The sequence below is a fragment of the Spermophilus citellus genome (genome assembly GCF_964194105.1).
Source record: "Spermophilus citellus genome assembly, chromosome: 5".
NCBI classification, from domain to species: Eukaryota; Metazoa; Chordata; class Mammalia; order Rodentia; family Sciuridae; genus Spermophilus; species Spermophilus citellus.
Window position 1 is genome coordinate 139,840,031 of NC_138186.1, and position 22,870 is coordinate 139,862,900.

Below are 22,870 nucleotides of genomic sequence, written 5' to 3' on the forward strand. Positions count from 1 at the left end.
TAATGTCGCTCCCTGTGACAAAGGGTACATGGGAGGCAGGCAGGATCAGCCTGTCCTCTCCGAGGCACCAGCTGTCGGAACCAGGCTCTGACAGAGGTAGTGAAGGGCACTAGCGTCTCCTGGACTGAGCGAGAGGGTAAGTATCTGAGTAATATTAATTGTGTATAAATGCCACATTTTTTATGCATTCATCTACTAAGTTGTTTCCACAATTTAGCTAATGTGAATTTTGCTGCTATAAACATTGATGTGGCTGTGTCCCTGTAGTATGCAGTTTTTAAGTCCTTTGGGTATAGACCAAAAAGAGGGATAGCTAGGTCAAATGGTGGTTCTATTCCCAAATTTCCAAGGAATCTCCAAACCGCTCTCCATATTGGCTCCACCAATCTACAGTCCCACCGACAGTGTAGGCGTGTACATTTTTCCTGAAATCCTCACCAACACTTATCGTTGTTGTCTTCATCATAGCTGCCATTTTCAAAAATCGCTGACATTCTAACTGGAGTGAGGTGCAATTAAACCCCTATCTCTCACCATGCACAAAACTCCACTCAAATGAATCAAGGACCTAGGAATAAAACCAGAGAGCTTGCATGTAACAGAAGAAAAAGTAGGCCCTAATTCCAATCATATGGGATTAGTCCCAAAATTCCTTAATAAGACTCCTATAGCACAAGAAGTAAAATCAAGTATCAATAAATGAGATAGATTCAAACTAAAAAAGTTTCTTCTCCACAAAACAAACAATCTGGGAGGTGAATAGAGATCCTACATCTTGGGAGAAAATTTTTGCCCCATCACACATCAGATAGAGCACTAATCTCTAGGGCATAGAAAGAACTCACAAATCTGAATAACACACACACACACACACACACACACACACACATATAAACAAATAAATAAAATAAAATAAAATAACCTGGGCATCCTCTTTTTAAACCCATCGCAGATTTCATGCCCACCTTCACACCACTGCCAGTGTCCCCGGACAACAGTGCCAGACTTGTACTCTAGGATCTTCTAAATATTTAGCACTTTAAAGAAGCCATAACCCTTTTTGATGTTTTACAGCATGGCCTTTTGCAAAAGAACTCTGTATTTGTAGACAAAGAGAGAAAGAAAAAAAGCTGATATATATATGTATATAGATACTAGGTTTTTTTTTTTTTTGCTTCTTGTTGTAGTTTTTTTTTTTTTTTTTTTTTGCTATAGCTCTTTTTAAAAATTTTGTTTTGTTTGCTGTAGCACTTTTTGTTTATAAAATTTTTCCCAGCCATCATTTTCAGCTCGCTTCCTCCATCCACCTCGCCTCATGGTGGAGCTTCTGTATTGGGGGGGGGGGACATCAGTTTTATAACACAATGTACTCCTAATTATTTTATTTCAGTATTAAGAAAAATAAAAAATTAAAATAAATTCAAATGCTCAATTAATCCAATACCTAGTAAACTTTTTCCAAAATATATTATTCTTAGACTGCTTTACAAGTGAAATTTGTCCCTAAAACACCCTCCTAGAGTTTAACTACTGTAAATTTCAATTTTTATAGATAAATTTTTATGCATTCCTGAATAGGTATCTTAACGTTCACTCATATAAAAACATCATCATATGCAACAAACATGGCCACACTTATTAACTTGTTACCATTAATTAATAAAACATTTCCTTTCATCAACCATCGTGTAACAGCTTCAACTCCTGTCTTTGTTGTTACATAGTGGATACTTACAATTGTGCTCACAGTGTAATTCACCAATCTACAAAAAGCCCTAAAAGAAGTCAATTAAAACAATACGTCATAGAGGACATGATGCAGAAAGATTATCATGTATAATAATTGAGTACATCTGGCATTCTCCTTAAGGCAACACTTAGCCAGCCAACTATACTGTAAAAACCACCAGGATGACCAAATGATGTCCATTACAAGTGTTAGGCAGGCTTGATGTCTTGCAAGACACAAAATTATTTATGTCAAAATGGCACTAAATACAACTCCCTGTAAGGTCAAATCTTTTAACTGAAATGGCCACACTGCATTAACCTTTACAAATTTAATATAACTTCTATTTAGGATTTTGTTCTAGTCACTGCATAGGTTTGTATCAATGGGTTACTATATGAAGCCTTAAACATTATCAAAGTGAGGCTCAGTTGATAGCACGTACCGAGGCCTGAGTTCAATCCTCAGCACCACAAAAAGTGCGTCAATTAATAAAAAAATTTGGAGGACTTTTAAAAATTGTTTTAAAAAATTATCAAAGTCATCAAATGAGCTTTGTTATGATTAATGAGAATTTTTTACTTAACACCACTTTAAAACATGATGAGAAAGACAAAGCATTTTCTTCCAAATACTCTTGTTCTTGGTATACTGTGGGGTTTAGTTTCTCTTTACTGGCACATAGAAATAATTCTCAAAGAGTTAAGTCCCAGCAGAGGATAATATAAATGTTTTAGGGGAATATGCAAAACGCTCTGAAAATAGAAGGTAAACTGATTAACTCTTTGGAGAGAACTTTAAAAGTTTGCTATACGCAGGAGCATAGAAACCTGATGTGTTCAATATCAAGTCCCAGAAGTGCCATATTTTCTGTTAAATATTTCTTCTTTGCCTAGGCTCCCCCAACAAAGTCTTCACCCCTTATTTTAAGGGAGTTTAAGAAACGTTTTAAAACATTTCTTAACTTCACATAAACTCTGAATCCATATGCCTAGTCTTACAAGTCAAGAGCTTGGGAGTTCTGGCCAAGGATGCAAACTCACAATAATAAAACTATTAAACTACTAATTTTAAAGGTAAATCAAATAACAAAATATATTTTAAAAGCTTAATCCATTTGCTCAATCATGTAAGTGTCCCACTTATTAAGTTCTACTATAGGCCCACTGCAAAAGGCCAATAAGAGGGCTAGGTTTAGCTCAGTGATGGAGCGCTTGCCTTACACGTATGAGGCACTAGGTTAGATCCTCAGGACTATATAAAAATAAATAAATAAAACAAAGGTATTGAGTCCATTTACAACAAAAATATATACTTTTTTAAAAAGCCAATAAGAAAATCTTTACTGATGGTTTTAGAATAGACAAGTATAAAACAAAGCTGAATGCAGAACTTTATATATAAATTGTTTTTTAAAAACTTGCCTCCAGATATAGAAGGCCTAGGGAAAGTAGAAATTACTGGCCAAGAATCACAAGAGGACAAAAATCTACAAAGAAAATATATCAACTCAGTTCTCCTCCCCAAAGCAGGATCACTTTTCCCTCTGAAGGTATTCACCAGTTCTCAAGGAGTGTCTGAAAGGCTGGGCAATGTTTTTGACAATCATGGTGCTAAGAGAATAAGAACTGGAATTGAAGCATCTTCCAAGGATACACATGTATCTCCCTGCTTGGGATTAGGGCCCTGGGTGGAAAAATAAACTGAAAGTAAACTGATTACAACTTTGCAGAAACTGAATCCTACCTTACATTATTTCTACTCTGAAAATAGTTAAGGTGCTCCTGGATTGCTAAAACTTCAAAACAACTAGAAGAAGCAAATGTAAATCCACTATGGATGATAGCAACGTCCTAAACTTCACATATTTCTACGATCAATTTTGCAAATAAAATATAAAGTCTGTGACACAAAGTACAAGTAAAAACAGAATAATAAAATCACAGACCTAGAAATACTGAATTTAACACAAACTTTAACCAGCATAATTACTATGTTAAAGGAGATTTAAAAAAAAAAAAAAAAAGTTCTAAACTTTAACCAAAAAATAAATGAGCACAAGGCAAGGAAATACAAGTCCTACAAATAAACTCAAATGGAAGATTTTCAGCAAGACAGGATGAGGCACCCTGGAGCGCAAAGCAAACTACATGATTCAGCTCGACAATGCTGGGAAACAATGCTACTTAGAGGACAAATTTTAGCATGCAGCAAAGCCACCATCTGACCACCTCAAGTGTAAGGCCAAATAAAAGCAAGATGTTGCAACAGGAAACCAACCACCCTATGTTTATCAACACTTCTGTTAATACATACAATTCATACTTCACCGAGACCCACATGCACCTCCTTTCAGATACTCAAAACATTATGTTGCAAACATTTAAAATACACTATGTATAAAATTGTCATTAATCCTGTAAATGATAGGTAGTCAGACAATAAATACTTCCTGAGTAAAGAAAGTAAACTTACAGGTAACCTATAAAGCACAGTAACAGAAATACATCCCAAATATATGGTTGCCCAATACATCAATATTTGAAAAGATCCTGAGTTTTTAATTTTAGCTTTTATTTCTCTTAATAACATTTTTCGAAATATTCACACTCAAATATTTACTAAATCTACTCATCAATCACAGATACCTCTCCCCCAAAATGTGGTAACACAGGTACAACAGCAAGTAACACACCTTCAACGCTAACGCTAAGGAGAACCACACAATAGATGGGAATTAATGGCAAATCATCCAGAGAGCTGCTTATATAATGTAAAATCAGGAAGGAGCAAATGTAAAACCCTGTCTTAACTGGGCATGATGGTGCACACCTGTAATCTCAGTGACTAGGCAGGCTGAGACAGAATTGCAAGTTTGGGGCCAGTCTCAGCAATTTAGTTTCAAAAAATAAATAAAAAGTTTGAGGATTTTGGCTCACTGGTAGAGAGCCCCTGGTTTTAACTACCAGTACCCCAAAAACAAACAAATAAAAAGTGCCTATTCTTAGAAACTGTAATGTGTCAAGATGTAAAAGGCCTAAGTTCCTGCAAGCCAGTAAGGACCATCACAAAAAGAAAGTGGCTCTGCCAATGTCCCTATAGATAAATTCAGAGAAACATTCTTCCCTCTAGGTGACTGATTTGATTCTTCAAATTAGACATTTCCCTAAAAGGGAGTAAGGCAATCAATCAGCATACTACTTGACAGAAATATGCCTCAGAAATAATGTGCTCCCTGTTTTTATTCTTGGTTTCAAGCAATGTTTTGAATTATGCCTTATTTACTAAATCTGCTCATTGAGAGGCAACCTCTTAGTATTGACAACTAACCAATTATCAAGATTAGACTTGTAAATAAATATCACATTCTTGTTTTCAAAGCCAACTCTTGCAGACTGGGTTCCCAAGCCAATTTCACAATGCTTGATGACCCTGGGGCAAGCGTTAAAGGATTCTAAACCTGTATTGTGCAACCTAAATAACCTACCATCTTCTCCTGATCCAGCAACATTAATAGATAATGCAGTTATGGATCTCCAAAAATTTGTTTAAAAATGGAAAATGAGTGAATTCATATATGTAATAGTATTCTTATTCCTAGCATATGGAGTATGTTCTCAATAAACATTAGCTACTATTCTAGGAATATACCTTGCTAGTTCAGAGTGAAAATCAAATTTTGAGACTACATATTTGAAAACTATGAAGTATATAACAGTTTATTTAAATGAACATCCATGATCTATCTACAACATAACAAAAAGCAAAGATTTACTGACACAAGATCTGGGTTCAAACCCCAGTTCAAAGGACTACCTAGCTACGACACAGGGTAAGTCTAAAGCATTTGGCGTGAATCTCTTCATCTAAAAAAACAAGTATAAAGAATCAGCACTCAGAAGAATCCCTTAGGTGGCCATATATGAATGTAAAGTGGATGTGGCGGAAAGAAACAGCAAGCAAGAAAGATTCTACTCCCTAAACCCTTTAATTTAAGTAGACTTTTTTTTTTTTTAATGTTTTGGAAATCTGCCCAGGTAAGGCCAATTTTAAGGCAAATGGTAGAGCAGCTGTGTCTGTAAGAGCCAAGGATTTGAAATGCCTACAATGCAAGACTTCCTGACTTCTATTCTTTTAACAGGGATGTCCAAACTATAGGAAGTTTCTCATTAAGGCCCGGATTATTTAAAATATAACAAGATTATTTATGTTTGCATTTTACCTAACTTTAGTTCATCGTTTGCTAGAGCACATTCTGTACATTTTAAGAGGCTGGTCAAATCCCACTAAAAAGACTATCATTCTGCCTTCTTTACTATGGCTACTGATGGATTTTAACATATACCAAGGAAATGAAGTCCATCATAAGGAGCAATCACTTTCATGCAAAAATGATGTTTTATGTATTTACAAAAGAATTATTAACACTTTAAGTACAAACAGTTCATCAGAAACAAGTAAAACTCACCCCATTTAGAGAGAAAATGCCCAAATATTCACCAGTATTAATCTGTTGGTTACATATTTGAAACTCTAAAGTCTACTGAGTATTAAGATTAATGAAACCGCCTTTAAATTGCTTTTAATCAGTGTCATTACTATGGTCATCTATAAATGTATGGTGTTATCTTACCTTCATTTAATAGTTACATAAGACATATTTACTCTATGAAATTAATATGCAAATATGCAATGAATGAATGAAATGTGTACATTTTAAGTTGTGTAGCACAATTCATGAATGTGACAAGGATAGCAGCCTGTGGTTACTATCCTACTTTAGGCAAAGTTGAAATAAAATAAGCTTGCCTTTGGTTCTCTTCCATCTCTCAACATCTTTCTTTTTTTCCTCAAGGTTTATCTTAATTGGTTAGCTGTCAGTTCTCTGCCAATGTATTTACTGAACTGACTTAAGGTATGATGTCCCATGGACATCTATGTTTAAAAGGACTTCTGCATGACCATTCAATGAGAAAAGGACAATCTTTTCAATAAATGTGGTAGGAAAACTGGATATCACATGCAAAGGAAGTTGAACCCTTACCTTATACCATATACAAAATTAATTCCAAATGGATCAAAAACCTTAACATAAGAGCTAAAATTATAAAACTCTTAGAACTAAGAAAGCATTGATTTCTTGGCTATGACACCAAAAGCACAGGCAACAACAAAAAGTAGATAAATTGGACCCCATTAAAAATTTAAAACTTCTCTGTACATCAGAAGACCCAACAGGGGATCTGAGTGTGCTCAGTGATAGTGAGCACTGGCAAGTTTCTGGGTCAATTTCTGGCATCACAAAAAGGAGGGAAGAGGACAGAACAGTAAAAGGAAATGCTACAAAATGGGAGAAAATATATGCAAATTTTATATCTGATAAGGGGTTGTATTTTTTTTTAAATCTCTACAACTTAACATCAAAACTACACACATTGCCAATAAGCACTTGAAAGGATGTTCAACATAACTAATCATTATGCAAATTGAAAGCACAATGAATAGGATAGCTGCTATTAAAAAAAAAGGAAAAGTATTGCCAAGGATGGAAAGGCACTGGGACCCCTTGTGCACTACTGGTGAAAATAAAATATGGTGCAGCTTCTATAGAAAATACTGCAGCAGCACAGTATGGTGGCACATGTCTACCATCCCAGTTACACAGGAAGCCGAAACAGGAAAATCAAAAGTTTAAGGCCAGCCTGAACAACTCAGAAAGTTTCTGTCTCAAAATAATAATTTTTTTAAAAAAGTACTGAGGATGTAGCTTAGTGACAGAGCACCTGGGAATTCAATCCCGGAGGGAAGGAAGGAGGGAAGGAAGGAAGGAAACGAAATAGTACAGAAGTTGTTGAAAAATTAGGAATGGACTTATCATGATTATGAAATTTTACTTCTGAATATAGGCCCTAAAATAAAGTGTGAACACAAGCACATATTTATTTATTTCTAGTCCACATTCACACCTTAATTATTAACAAGAGCCAAAAGGCAGGAAAACTGAAGTGTCTGTTGATGGGAGAAATGGATAGGGAAAATGTAGCATATATCTAAAATGAAATATTTGGTCTTAAAAAGGAAGGAAATTCCAACACATGCTACAACATGAATGAACCATGAAGACGTAAGTCTAAGTGAAACAAGCCATTGTAAAAAGACAAATATGTATGACTCTATTCATGAGTTACTTTAAGCAGATAAATTCAGAGACAAAGTAGAATGGTGGTTGTAGGGAAGAGTTATTGTTCAATGGGTTAAGTTTCAGGCAAGGTGAAAGGGTTCTGATGATGAATCGTGGTGATGGTTGTAGGATAATGTGAATGTAACTAATCCACTAAAACGTACACTTAAAAACAGTTAAAACGGGGCTGGGGATGTGGCTTAGCAGTAGAGCGCTCACCCAGCATGTGCAAGACCCTGGGTTCGATCCTCTGTACCACATAAAAATAAAGGTATTGTGTCCAACTACAACTAAAAAATAAAACATTAAAAAAAACAGTCAAATGGTAAGTTTTATATTGTATCTACTTTACATAGATATAAAATTTTTTAAAATAATATTTAAAGGAGCAAAGGAAGTTTTTTTTTTGTTTTTTGTTTTTTTAAATAGAACTTCTGAAGCTAGATGCACTAGGATCACAGAAATGGGTAAAATACATGAAAGGGAGGTGGGGTGTAACCACTGTGTGGAGGCGGAGTGCAAAGCTCAGAAAGAGGCTACCTCTACAAGCAATCTGTACTGCAGAACCTGGATCCTTTCTTGGAACTGTGGGCAGTGGGAGGCCAACTGCAAAAGGACCATGTACTGTTCTTATGAGAAATTAAGTAAATGGGGTGCTAGACCACAGGCCTTAAAAAAAAAAAAAAAACTGACAATGCCTACTCCAATGCTCTTATTTGGTCCTTAAATGGTAAAGGCTTTGACCAGAGAAGCAGCTTTTTGTGTAACTTTCAGATATAAAATAGCTGATTGGAGATTTTGTTTTGAGACCATCATTGTCTAAAGCTATAGTTTTCAGGCTGCTATTAGAAGAACACTATAGAAAATCCTGAATTTCATAACAGGGAAGTACAGCATTCTTTCAGACCCATGGCACACACTGTAGTCAGGTTTCCTCTCTGAAGGGACTCTCACCAAGCTAGTTAGGGGGGAAAAAAAAATCAGACACCTGAGTGCACTATGCCCTTGTAGCAATTTCCACAGAAGTACCTAACTTTAGTCTTTACACTTGATTTTTAGGTGTTCTAAAATCAAGGAAAAGTGTACGTTTTCTAAGAACAGTGTTGCATGCAAGTAGTATTTCATGTATTTAAGATACCTTTTAAAAACTATACAAAAATAAAAGTCCAAGATATTTACATTAGATTTTATTTCAAATCTAATAGAACCAACCATCTTTTACAATTTTTTCACCTTCAGTATACAGAAACATTTTTCTATTTCCAATTTTTCTGCTGCAATAAAACAACTCCTGAACTAGATGAGATACTCTATCTGTCTGATTGCTTTGTTTTGAGCCAGAATGTTGCCCAGGCAGGCCTAGAACTCCCGGGTTTAAGTGATCCTCATGCTCAACCTCTGGAGTAGCTGGAATTACAGGCATTGGTCACCACACACCACTGAGATCCATTTTGATCAACACCAAATAAACACAGAACTCAAAAAAAACTTTAGTCTAGGGCTGGGGCTGTAGCTCAGTGGTAAAGCACTTGCCTTGCATGTGTAAAGCACTGGGTTCTAATCTCAGCACCACATAATAAATAAAGATACAGTGTGTTCATCTATAACTAAAAAAACAAAAAACTTTAGTCTGTCAAATGAAGGTGACATAAAACACTATCCGAAAATTTTTAAAAAGGCTACAGTCTGATCTTTCTCTTTTTTGGGGACCTTCTCTATTATTTGATCACTGATTTGTGTTTTATACATTTATTTTTTATGCTAAGTCTTGCTGGGTGTTTCTTTTCAAAATAGTTTTTCCCTGCTGTATTTATAAACTCAATTTATGTTTAGTATAGATTGTAATAAACAAAAACCAGTAAGGGGGAGGAAGAATTACCCATAATACACCATCTAAAAAATTCACCTGTTGACTATATTTCCTTCCTTTCGTGGTTTTTAAAATTTTTTAACATTTAAATCTAAAATTCTTTACACCACTAGAAATACCTCACATTCCCACAACGCTTTTTTCCAAAAAGCTATATCTAGAGTTTTGGGGTGTTTTTTTTTTTTTTTTAACCAGGGATTGAACTCAGGGGCACTCAACCACTAAGCCACATCCCCAGCCCTATAGTTTATATAGCACTCTATAGGACAAGCAGGCCAAATACTATTTTGCACACAGTTGCTTTCTAGGGTAGAGAAGTTAAAATGTTTGATATGCTGAAGTAGCAGTTTGTGGTTCAAAATGATACATCTTGAAAACAAGGAAGGTTTCCAAATTTTCAAGGGAGAAAATCACAATGGTATCACCAGGAACTGCTTAAAAAGTGAATAAAAACACTCCTACTGAATTGAACTCACCTAATACAATTCAACAAAACAGATGCTTATGCATTAGTCAGACATAGTAGGAGCCATGTTCAGGAGTCAGACATAGTAGGAGCCATGTTTCAAACAGAACTAGGGAAGAAAACAGGTGCTACAAGTAAGCTCCATCTAGATTAGCTCCATCTAGGTTATATTCATGATAAACAGAGACCCTAGAGACAACACCAACTTTGTTCCTAATTGGCTCACTGACAACCAGCAAGTCATACATCAGCCAGATTTTAGATCTTTCCTATGTGGACAGAGTTGGACATGACAAATCTAGTCTCTTGCATTTATTGTAGCCATTAAAACACACACACACAGCTTTTAAGACACATACATATATATTATGCAACTTTTTATATACCTTCCAAAAAAAAAAAAAAAAAAAGATGTGCCTATCCATAAGTACAGCTGGGTAGTAGTAAAGAATTAACCTTACCTAAAAATTAAGTCTAGCCTTTGCCCTCGATTCTCAGGAAGTAATCTGTAAACCCTTGGAATGTCCTGCATATCCAAAGCCTTTGTTTACCAGGGGCTGCAAACCACTCCAAATAGTCCAACAATGTGATTTAAGGTAGCAGCTTTGGACCATGTATTATCAACCTCCTGAAAAACTGAAGACTTTATAAAAAGTCAACCATGCCAGCAATCAATTATATATATAGACGTTGGACAAAATCTGAACACCAAGACCCGGAATTTTCCTTTAGTCAATATTCAATCAGTACTGTCATACGTTAAGTGCCAGAAGTTAGCACTGTCCATGACCCCACTAGAAGAATAACCAGAAATTTCACATGTGGAACTCTTTGTGCCCCATGTATCTCTTCCCTTGGCTATTATAATCTGTACCTTTTCTTTTTTTTTTTTCCCCTAAAGAGAGAGTGAGAGAGGAGAGTGAGAGAGTGAGAATTTTTTTTAATATTTATTTTTTAGTTCTCGGAGGACACAACATCTTTGTTTGTATATGGTGCTGAGGATCAAACCCGGGCCGCACGCATGCCAGGCGAGCACGCTACCGCTTGAGCCACATCCCCAGCCCATGTATCTTTTCCACTATAATAAATCCAATCATAAGTACAAGCACTTTTAGCATCAGTACAAGAACTTTCAGAAGTTCTGTGACCTCATTCAGAGAATTACTGAACCAGAAAATAATCATGAGGATCCCCAAACTTGCAGTTGGGTGTCAAAAGTGAGGATGGTCAGCTGACAGAATGGCACTCTCCTCCAAATTTCATTCTTCCTTTCTTTCTTCATCCCCTCTTTTTCCCTCCCTCCCTTTCTTTCAAAATGGAACACCATTCCTATCCCTCTTAATGGGAAATGGGTGACAACTAGAGACTATACTTCCCAGCCTTCTTTAAAATCAGGAGAGGCGCAAGGCACACTCCTGTGATCCTAGAAATTTGGGAAGCTAGGGCAGGAGTTATCACAAATTGAAGGCCAACCTCAGCTAGTGAGACCCTGTTTCAAAATTAAGAGAAGACCTGGAGATATAGCTCTGTGGAAAAGCATTCCTGGGTTCAATCACCAATACCAAAAATCTTTGGAGACAGGTGCATGGAGTACTGCATACCTGGCATATGTTAAGGGTGCCTGAGTGGCAAACCACCCCCTTCATGGTAGGCACGTGAGCAGCAAAACGGTTACCCCGTATGCACAGCGCCTGAGCATGAGGCCATGTGTTGTGGTCCCAGTGCTTGCTCCACGGTCCACTCCTCGATTGGTCACGGAAAGGATAGTTGGCCAGAAATTGTATTGGTGGCTGCCTATAATCTGCTTAACTACTGCCCAAGAGTATATATACATGGTAACTATACAATAAAATCAGACCTGCTTCCAGCTTGGTCTCCAGAAGGTCTTGATTCGTGACTCCATAGTCACACTCTCCTCTACCCTGTTCTGTAGACCTCCTCGCTGGATGAGAGAGCCCACATAAAAATGCATCAAATCAGCAGTGACTAAGTTCTCACCATTGAGATACAAACACAACAATGCCTACAAAAAAAAAAAAAAAATATATATATATATATATATATATATATATATATATATATATATATATCATATGCTATATTCTTCTTCCCCTTTCCCATGCTCAAGACTGACTGGGAGTTGTTTACTTCTTTTTCAGGAATACAGTTGTGCGGTAACCCAGTTTCAACTATGGGAAAAGAATACAATAACCAATGGAATAGCCAGTTGCAATGGTGCAGGCCTCAAGTCACAGCATCTCAGGAGGTGAGGCAGGAGGATCACAAGTTTAAGGTCAACCTCAGTAACTTAGCAAGTCCCTAAGCAACTTAGTGAGAGCCTGCCTCAAATAAACAAACAAATAAATAAGAAAGGGTTGGGGGATGGTTCAGTGTAAAGCACCTCTAGGTTCAATCCCGAGAACCAAATAAAATAAAATAACCTAGGAATAGCTTAAAAAAAAAAAAAAAAAAAAAACAGAAGGAACCTCAGACCCTGAATGACCTGAAAAAGCAGAGTTGCTCACCTGCTATGTACTTTCTGCCTACTTTTAGACTATTACTAGCAAGAAGAAAACTTCCAATATTGATTTCACTGTATGCAGAAGTCTCTGTTATAGAGGCTTAGCCTGTCCCCTAAAATGTAAAAATACTTAAGCATTTTATTATGATTTTGATTCCATATTTAAGTAAACCAAACAGATTAAAGGAAATAAAGATAAAAAGACACATATTAAATATTAATTGCAAATTTGAAACACTTGTAAAATGCCCTAGTTTGAGACAGATCTTTTTTTTTTTTTTTTTTGGGGGGGGGTATACCAGGGATTGAACCCAGGGGCACTTATCCACTGAGCCACATCCCAACCCTTTTTACTTTTTATTTTGAGACAAGAGTCTCACTAAGTTGCTGAGGCTTATGAGACTCCTGCCTCAGTCTCCTGAGCTGCTGGGATTACAAGTGTACACCACAGCACCCAGCTGAGGTGGATCTTATTGAAAGGAAAATTTCCATCCCAAACAATTCAAAATAAAAGAGCTTTCTCTCTCTCATCATTTGGTATATAACTACAAAAAAAATACAAAATGATATTTGATTTAACAAGGCCATGTGATACAAACTAAAGGGTGCATTCTGAAAGAATTATTATTTTCTTTCCTGGAATCACAGATTCCCGAAGGGGAAAAAAAAAAAAAGAAATAGACACTGTTTTAACGAATCACCAAGGAGGACTTCCTCTTTTGGCTTTCCAGAGCTGGAGAAAATTCTTCATCCAGTTTCCAAAAACCCTCCCTCAGTTTTCTGTTTTCTATGTTCCAAATCACATGGCCCAAAAGTTTTTCTTAAACATCTCCATTAGGATATCTCAGGTGCACCTCAAAGTCAGCATGTCTATAAGGAGGTAAAGCGCTTGCCTCACACATGCGAGACCCTGGGTTCGATCCTCAGCACCACATAAAAATAAAATAAAGGTATTGGGTCCAACTACAATAAACAAAATATTAAAAAAAAATAAAGCCAGACACTGTTATAAGCTGAAACCTACTGTTACAGCTTGGATATGAGCGTCCCCAAAAAAGTTTATGTGTTAATGAAGATTATTCAAAAGTGAAATGATTAGATCTTGAGAGTTATAATCTAATCAGTGGATTAACCTATCTGACAGATTAATACTTTGAATAGATTACTGGGTGGTAACTGTAGGCAGGTGGGGTGACTGGAGGAAGTAGGTCACAGGTTCGGGGGGGGGGATGAGGGGAGAGGCATACTCTTGGGGATTATATTTTGTCCTTGGAACACAATGCACTTCCCTGCTCTGCTTCCTGGCTACCATGAGCTGAGCAGTTTTCTTCCACCATACGCTTCCACCATGATGTTATGCCTCGTCCAAAGTCAGTAGGGCGTAGACTGGGACCACTGAAACCTTGAGCCAGAATAAACTTTTCTCCCCTCTAAGTCATTCTTGTTAGGTATTTTGATCACAACAAAAAGCTAATACACCTACCTAACAGTCCAGACCACCCAAAAAGGAAACACAATCTTGTTTAATATTTCCCAATCTAGAGGAAGTCTGGCCCATTTGGAACATAGTCTACCTTATTATGCCCCCAATAAAAAAACAAAAACAAAACAAAGCACTTCTCACTCTCAAGATAGCCCACATTCTGCTCTGAGAATGTACACCTTCACATTTTTCTTTCTAATAAAGCTCTTTCCTGTTTGCTAAAACATGACTGTCCTTAAATTCTTTTATGTGATAGGGTTAAGAGCCTGGAAGGTCTGAGGAGGGGGTCTCTTCTGGCTCTGATGAGGTCTCCTCAGACTCCCTTATCACTTAAGTGTCAGCATCACTTAGTAGGTAGATTTGAGCTGAGAATGATTACAATGATATGAAGGAGCAAAAGGGAACTAAGAAGAGGAGAGCAACAATGTCAGAAAAATTCATCATCAAAACCACAGAAAACATTCTGGAATTGACTGGTTTACAAAATACATGGCCAGATGTAATACTAACCAAGGTAACTGAGGCCTTGATTGTCATTCCAAGCATGTTGAGCCTTACTTTTTAAGTTTTAGGAAACTGTAAAATTGTATATATAAACAGCAGACAATGAGTTGGATACATATGGAGAGTTTCTGCCTCATGAGTCCAGTCTACATGAAGATCCACAAACCTGTCTTAGCGGATGTCCTTGTCTTGTGCATTCCACCCATATAATTCATTAGATCTCTGAACTCACATAGGAAACTGGCAAATGGTGATATAGAACAAATCACTTTGAGCAAATGCAACTAAAAATATATGGTCAAACACTCTTTTCTGGAGCTGCTATCAGTTCCATCTTTCACCAATCTCTTTTCTCACAAATCCTTACATTAAATGTAATTGCAAGTGAATATAAAAGGTATAGAATGTTTAAAAAGTTGCCACTGCTTCTGGACTCTTTCCTTGCCTTCATGCCAAGAACTCCCTATCTTATATTTTAAAACATAAGAGTCAGTAGTTTTATAGATATAACATAAGGAGATACTACATTCTTTTTTTTTTTTTTTAATGTAGTGCTGAGGATGGAACCCAGGGCCTCACATGTGCTAGGCAAGCCCTCTACTACTGAGCTACAGCCCCAGCAACATACTACATTCTTCAAGACACTAAAAGTCTAATTTGATGTAACAATTTATTCAGCACTCTATACTTGACTAATAGACTCTAGCTCCATGTAACAGTGAGAGCTCCAAAACAATCTTTAAATGACAATCAGAAATAAGATTTTCAATTGGGCATAAACAACATGCAAAAGAAAACTGCTTCAGCTGGGGTTGTGGCTCAGTGGTAGAGCACTTGCCTAGCATGTGCGAGGTCCTGGGTTCGATCCTCAGGACCACATAAAAATAAATAAAATAAAGGTATCGTGTCCAACTACACTGAAAAATAATTATTAAAAAAAAAAAAAACTCCTCCAAAAGCATAAATTTAAACATGTTGGTAACTTTCTCTCAAGTGCTAAAATTCAAAACAGCAATTAAGTTACTACAAAACATTCTGCAACTCTAAAAACAAATAGATCATCAACCTCTCTACCTCACCCACAAAAATCTCACATAGATTTATTTTCTTTTCACTTAGTAGTAGGAAATAATCATTTAAAACTAAAAAAAACAATTCACAAAGAAATAAAAAATCAAACTTTTCACAGAAAAAATTAGTGCACTTTTAAAATACCAAGAAATATTTAGTTTACAACCCAACCTGCAACAAAATTTACATAAATAAGATATATGACTTAAATGAGTATAAACCCAGGCTTTAATTCTACTGTATTAATGAAAGAAAATGTTATAATCCTCAACAGAAGGTAATCTTTTTATATAAATATACTTTAATACAACTTGCTTCAATATTTAATATAAATATGTCAAAATATATATAATGAGTAGAATTTAGGCTTCTACCATTACTACTAGTTTTAGCTGTAACAAATTTGGCAAGTATGTGTTCTCACTTTTTCAGCTAATATTGTATAGTAATGAATTTGGCTAGCTTTTGTCCCTGGTTCCTGAAAGACTCAATGTTTCAAATTTCCCAAATGGTACAGTGTCTTTGTAACCCATGTGGGCTCCTCAAACCACATCTGACATATGAATTTATATTAACAGAGTGATTCCCAGTGGACCCCTAGTTTCAGGTCAGGGGCTGTCATGCTGGAAAGGTCAACCCATGTTATTAGAGAACTGGAACTTTGAGATAGGTAATACCAGCCTGACCTCCTGACCTCCAAGTAAGGAACAAGGCTAAAGACGTAGTTCAGTCTTACCTATATAATAAAACGTCAATAAAATCTCTGGACACTTAAGTTTGGGTGAGCTTCTCTGGCTGGTGTACCGAGAGCATAAAGTCTTGAGGGCATGAAAGCTTTATCCTCCCCCCACACATCTCATTTATCGGATCCTGTTCTTCCAAGAACAGCTTTCTTGAATTCTGAGTCATTCTAGCAAATTAACAAAGCTTAGGGGATAGTGGGGACTTTAGAAGTTATACTGCCTTGATCAGAATTGTGAGTGGCCTGGAAATCCTAGAGCTTGTGACTGATAACTAAAGCGAGGGGATTCTGGCAGGCCCTGCCCTCAGTGTGATGCCTAACTTAACTCTGGGAAGTTGGTACCAGAATTACTCAGCAGCTAAAATACAGAATATACTGCCCTACTTCTCTTCCCAGGACTCTGGGACTTAAAGGAGGAAAGCTGAGTGAAACCATTCTTTAAGCTATAAAACATCCCAGTTAGTACCAAGTTTTTTATTTTAAGCTATGTTCTTTAATATATTAAAGAATTATTAAAATGTTTTTTAAATTAAAGAAATTTACCTTAAATCATCCATGTTAAAACAAAAAAGAGAGCTGGGCATGGTGGCGCATGCATGTAACCCCAGCAGCTCAGGAAGCTGAGACTGTAGGATTGAGGGTTCAAAGCCAGACTAAGCAATAGCTAAGAAACTCAGTGAGATCCTCTCTCTAAATAAAATACAAAAAAAAACCAGAGCCGGGGATGTGGCTCAGTGCTCAGTGGTTGAGTGTCTCTGAGTTCAATCCCCAGTACTCATCCTCCACCAAAAAGGAGGGGGGTTTAAAATAAAATTGACTATCCAAGCTTAAAAAAAAAAAAAAAAAAAGGCTTAAAATAGCAAGCCAACAAGTCATCAAGAACTAGAGCCTGTTATTATAATAATAAGATTCCTAACTTGGTAAAAGGCATTTGAAAGGGCAAAGAATAATTATAATTTCAAACTACATAATTCAGACTAATGTCTAAAAGATAAAAATGCATTAAGTCAATTTTGAGTAATATCAAATGTAGGAATGATGGCGTTTAGAAAATGTAATGTGCACTCATTATTTTGTGACTAAACCTCTAAGAAGTTTCTCTTAAGTCTTGGGTCTGACCAAGAATGACAGAAGCTAGTAAGCAATATTTTGGTTATTCACATACTGGATTCAAGTACAAACTACTTACTTAACAGCCATATTTTTCCCCCATTCTCACTCTTTTAATTTAAGCCTAATGAGACCAATGTGCCCTTTAATAAGAGTCTCAAACCATCCTATGTGGATAAAGCAACTACCTTTCTACACAAGAGAACATATTTTCTTACTGCATTATAAATAGAGGACAAAATTTTTTTCTACTCACTTCCAATGATAAAAAATAATTCAAGCCTTTAAATCACAATTTTACAAAAACATATTGTTCAATATTCTGCCCTCTTAAATAAGAGATTTCAAAGTGTTGATTTTTCCATGGACGATACATGCACAGAGCAGAATGTAATAGGAAAAAAAAAAAAAAAAAGTCACTTTTAGAATTAAAAAAAAAAAAAAAAAACCATCTAGGTTCTAGCCCTAAATTTCTCCTCATTCACAGTTGAAAATTATCTGGATCTCATTTTCCTTCAGAAGGCTAGGGATACAATCTAAGATTCTTTCTAGCACCAGCATTCTGACTCTACTTAAGCATCAATTCAACAATTTTTATTTTAGTTGTTCTTACAAAAGAAAGTTTTACAAATAGACATCAAGAATCATTAAAACTTACGTTAAAATATTCCACAAATGTTTCCTTATAAAAAAAAAAAAGATAACAAAAGATTTGCTCGGTAATCAGCAGAAAGACATTAATATTTTATTAAATATTTATGTTACCTGAAACTTATTTTCAGCAAATCTAAAGACAATTGTTTTCTTAAATCAAATCTATCACATCCATTACATTCAAAACCTTTCCAAACTATTTACAAAGCTGATGTACCATGAGATGTATGATGCTTTGACTTATCTTTAATGGCTTTTTAGAATGAGAAAAAAATGTAAATGATTTTGCATATTACCAACTTAATGTCTCACACATAAGGAACATGTAGGCACTGAAGTATAGTGATAGTTAAATCCAAAGAAGCTAAAATCATAAAAAATGGTAAAACTGCCAGTAGTTTAAGAGGCTACCTACTCACAAATAATGTGATAAAATAAAATGGCAAGTTTCCAAACAGAAACCTTGTTATTTTTAATGTGGCTCACAGAAGAGTGGTTATGACCTTGAAATACAGAATGAGGTGGAACTTAGTAGAAATCCTGGCTATATTCTGACCTACCTGTGTGATCCAGCCAAGCAACATCATCTCTATAAATCTGTCTCTTTACAACTGTGCCTACCTTATATGTATTGTCTTGTGAATATTAAACAAGATAATGCACTTAGCAAAGAGCCCAGTAATTATTTAATAATGTAATAATTTAATAATTTAGTAATTATTAGATTTTGGACAAATGTAAATACAAGCAGTATTTCAATTTTTTAAAAAAGTTAAAGCCCAAAGTCGAGGATTCTAGGCAGACTGAGAAATAAAACATGTTACTACAAAGAGGACAAGTGGATCAAGTAAAAATAACTGGTACTATGCAAATATAATTAAAACAGAAGAATCTTAAGTTTACAAAAATAACTCAAGTTGTCTTAGCTCAAACTATTTATTATTACAAAGTCACTGTGTCTAGAAATTCTTTACTATTTCTGGAAATGCTAAAGAAGAAGCAATTACACTATGCAAAGAACAGAAGGATAAAGAAAGATATACAGTATAGTTGGACTGTGTTAAGCTCCAATTAAGAACCAAACACAATTTGAGGGGAAAAACTCAAAATGAAAGGCAGAAATTCAACACACTAAAGAGGATAAAACATCTTTTCCTTCCCAAATACTACAAGACTCATACCTTAACTGGATCATCAAGGGCTTCCCTATCTAAAGACAGGAAGCCTCCAGCAAGTCCTTTCATCACCACAATCATATCTCCAGCAGAACTTCAAAGGGAAATATATAAAAGCCACTCTGGTGGGTGGCTGTTGAGATAATCACTCTTAGTATCTTCCACAAATCCGAGAATAAAAACCTGACTTACACATTAAGACCAAATACAGGTCATCATTCTCAGGAGTTTATTTTTCAATTTTTTCTAGACCTATACAAAATCTACTTATTAGAAACTAAACAAGTTCCATAAATCCATAAATATAATTTGGTAGCCCATAAAAATTCAGCCAAAAAAGGTCATAAGTATAAAAAAAATCAATTACTTCACATTTTATCTCATGCCAAATCTTAAGTCAAAACATTTTTTTTTTTTTGCAGTGGTAGGGACTGAACCCAGGCCTTAGTGCTCTACAACTGAGCCACATTCCCAGTCCCCAAGTAATTTTTTAAAAAGTATAAAATAACTCTCACAGAAACACCTTACATGTATTAATTCAAATTATTACTCACTGTAATCCTTTATAGTCATCTTACAGATAGATGAGCATACAAAGGCACCCACAGGTACTGTTTACTATAAAATTAGGGTAAAGTTTTATGAGTTTGGTACAGTCTGACCTTAAAGGACCTATAACAGGATAGGGATAAAAGATAATTATCACAACACATGAAAAATGGCAAATAGCCTAACCACTGAAGGGAAGATAACCTTTAGACTGGATCTTTGAAAGAGAGACTTTAAGTGAGTTTCCAAGTGTCCAGCATAGAAGTCTAAGACATGAGGTAACATTATGCTAGCAGAATTTGCAAAGGCAAAGCCAAGCCTATAAGAAACCACAAATCTACGTTTGGAAAGCAGGTAGATTGTAAAAACCAAAAAATGAGTTACTGGGCACTCCATAGCAAGAACCAAGGCCATGATATGTATTACTCAACTTAAGGAGCAAATAATGGCTTATTCCTGGAGATTAGAGGAGCCAGAGAGGCTAGGCAGATACACAGAATGAAGACTTGTTACATAAAGTGCTAACAGTTACAAGCGCTTTTTATGGCATGCCAGTCTACACGATTTCTTGTCACCCACGTACCATTTCTACCACTACATGACCTGAGAGGATGAAGACAGAGTTGGACCTAGATCATCTGTCACTTTTTAATTAAACAAGGGGGCTCAATGAAGGAGCTAGGCTATGTTAAGGTTCCTGCTTTTCCAACTGGGAATACATAGGAAGAGCAGTGAAACACACAGAAATGCCACTTTCCGTCCACACCGGGGCTGAGTCATTTCAACAGTGTGTGCAAGTGTGAAAGGGACACTTGTAAGGACAGTTGGGGAAAGGTGCGCTGCACATTAAGGGACAGAGAAGTATCATGGAAACGCGAGTGATAAAAACTGCCTGTGGATACTCCGACAGGGACTGCGGGGCCCGGGCGTGGGGGACAGGCAGTGACTGGAGGCCAGGCGGAGAAGCGCGGCGCCCGCCGACATTCTGCCAGCGCTCGGGGAGCGTACGCCCGAACGAGCGGACGCCCGAACGCGCGCACGAATGAATGGCGCGGGACTCAATGGCCGGCCGAGGCGCCGGCGCAGGAGGAAGGAGTTTGCGGCGCGGGGCGGCGGGCGGCGTCCGCGGCGGGTCGCGGAGGGAAGGGCCGCGGGCTGGGGTCGGGGCGGCCGCGAGCGGCGGCGGCGGCGGCGGAGGGACCGGCGCGCCATGGCGGAGGGGGAAGGGGAGGTCACGCGTTACATAACCCGGCGGCCGCCGGCCGGCAGCCGCCGGCCGAGGGGCGGGCGCTGCGGGCAGCCCAGGCCGCGAGAGCACGGCCCATGCCGCCCGCGCCGGCGCGCCCGCCGCCACCCGCACCTCAGGCCGGCCGCCGCCGCGCGGGTCTGCGGCGTCTCAGGACGACGCGTGTCCGGCGCCACCCCGCCACCGGCCCGGGGTCGCTCACCTTCCGCGTTGCCCCAGACCACCATGCCCGAGCCCGGCTGCCTGCTCCGGCCTCGCGGGCTCCAGCGCCGCCGCCGCTGCAGAGTGCCCTCACCGGGGCCGGGGAGGAGCGCGGGGAAAGGCAGTTGCTCCAACGCACCGCGGTCCAGGCTCCCCCACAGTCGCGGCGGCCGGTCTCGCGCGCGCCGCAGCGGCTCCGCCCCTCCCCCTCCGGCGGGCGCGCGCGCGCTAGCTCCGCCCCCGCCCACCCCGGCTGCGGCGCCCGGCTCGCGCGCGAGGCTCACACTCACTCTCGCGTGGCGAATGCGCTTGGCGCGCGCCTGGCCCAAAACGACCCTGCGCGACAGGCGCGGCGCAGTGCTGCGGCCCCGCCCTCCTCTCTCGCCGCCGCCAGCGGGGGCAGCGCCTTGGCTGCACGTGACCGTCTCGCGCGCGCGGGGGTGCACGGAGCTGGCCAGGCTCAGCATCACCCAGCTGCCGGTGCGCCGCCCTCGGGTCCCAGGCTCCTGCGTGTTGCTCCCGCTGCAGGGACGCTCCGCCCCACGCCGCCCCGCCGGCTCTGGGCTCCCCTGTCGCGGAGGACACAAGTGCTTCTTAAATGTATTATCTGCTATTCATGGCAAAATATACAAAAAAAAAAAAAAACACTTGAAACACACTTCTATATGCATATGGTAGAAAGCAATTTACTCCTTTGGATAATGTGGTTCATTACTTTTTTTAATGTTCATCACTTAAGTGAGGTTAGAATTTGTGAATCACCTTAGGAAACAAAAGTGACATTTACTGAACACTTGATGTGCTTCAGGCACTATGCTCAACGTTTCAATTAAGCATTTAAATTTCTCTAAAATCAGCCAAGTAAGGAATAATTGTCTTGAAAGATTAGGACACTGAGGTACAGAGAATTTGTGGGAACCTGCCCAGTGTCACACAGATAATTCTATAACTGTTAAAGCCAAACTAAAGTGAGACTCTCAAACTACCTTGATAACTGTCTCAAACAAGCATATGCAAACCACTGTTTTATTTTTTTAAAAGATGGAATATTCAACAATGTCAAACCAATAACTTGCCCAATATTAAGATTCTTTTCCTTTGCTGTTTCTTAATTGAAATTGCACTGTGAAAATGGTGAGAAGATATAAAAGATAATCTACCAATTAAATAATTTTCAACTTTTGTTAATCTCCACAAAAGCTATTTTTCTCAGTCTGAATTATTACAAAAAGAAATGTGGATTTAAATACAGAGGTATATGAAAAGGAGATTTTCTTTAATACTTACTGAATAACTGCTATATTTTTTCAGACGCACCTTTAAAGATGCTATTATCTGCCTACTAAAGGAGGAGATCATTGCCTCTAA

The 22,870-nt window shown here is 38.0% G+C and overlaps 1 protein-coding gene across 1 annotated transcript; it reads right to left on the reverse strand.

The window, feature by feature from the left end:
- Nucleotides 1-1,273: 1,273 nt before the first annotated feature.
- On the reverse strand, nt 1,274-22,861 carry LOC308649499 (uncharacterized protein; the record flags this gene model as incomplete). The annotated part of the gene is made up of 3 exons (XM_081295033.1): nt 1,274-1,327; nt 21,504-22,071; nt 22,790-22,861. The coding sequence occupies 3 exons, from the start codon at nt 22,859-22,861 to the stop codon at nt 1,314-1,316; spliced, it is 654 nt and encodes a 217-aa protein (XP_081151159.1). The 3' UTR covers nt 1,274-1,313.
- Nucleotides 22,862-22,870: the final 9 nt, after the last annotated feature.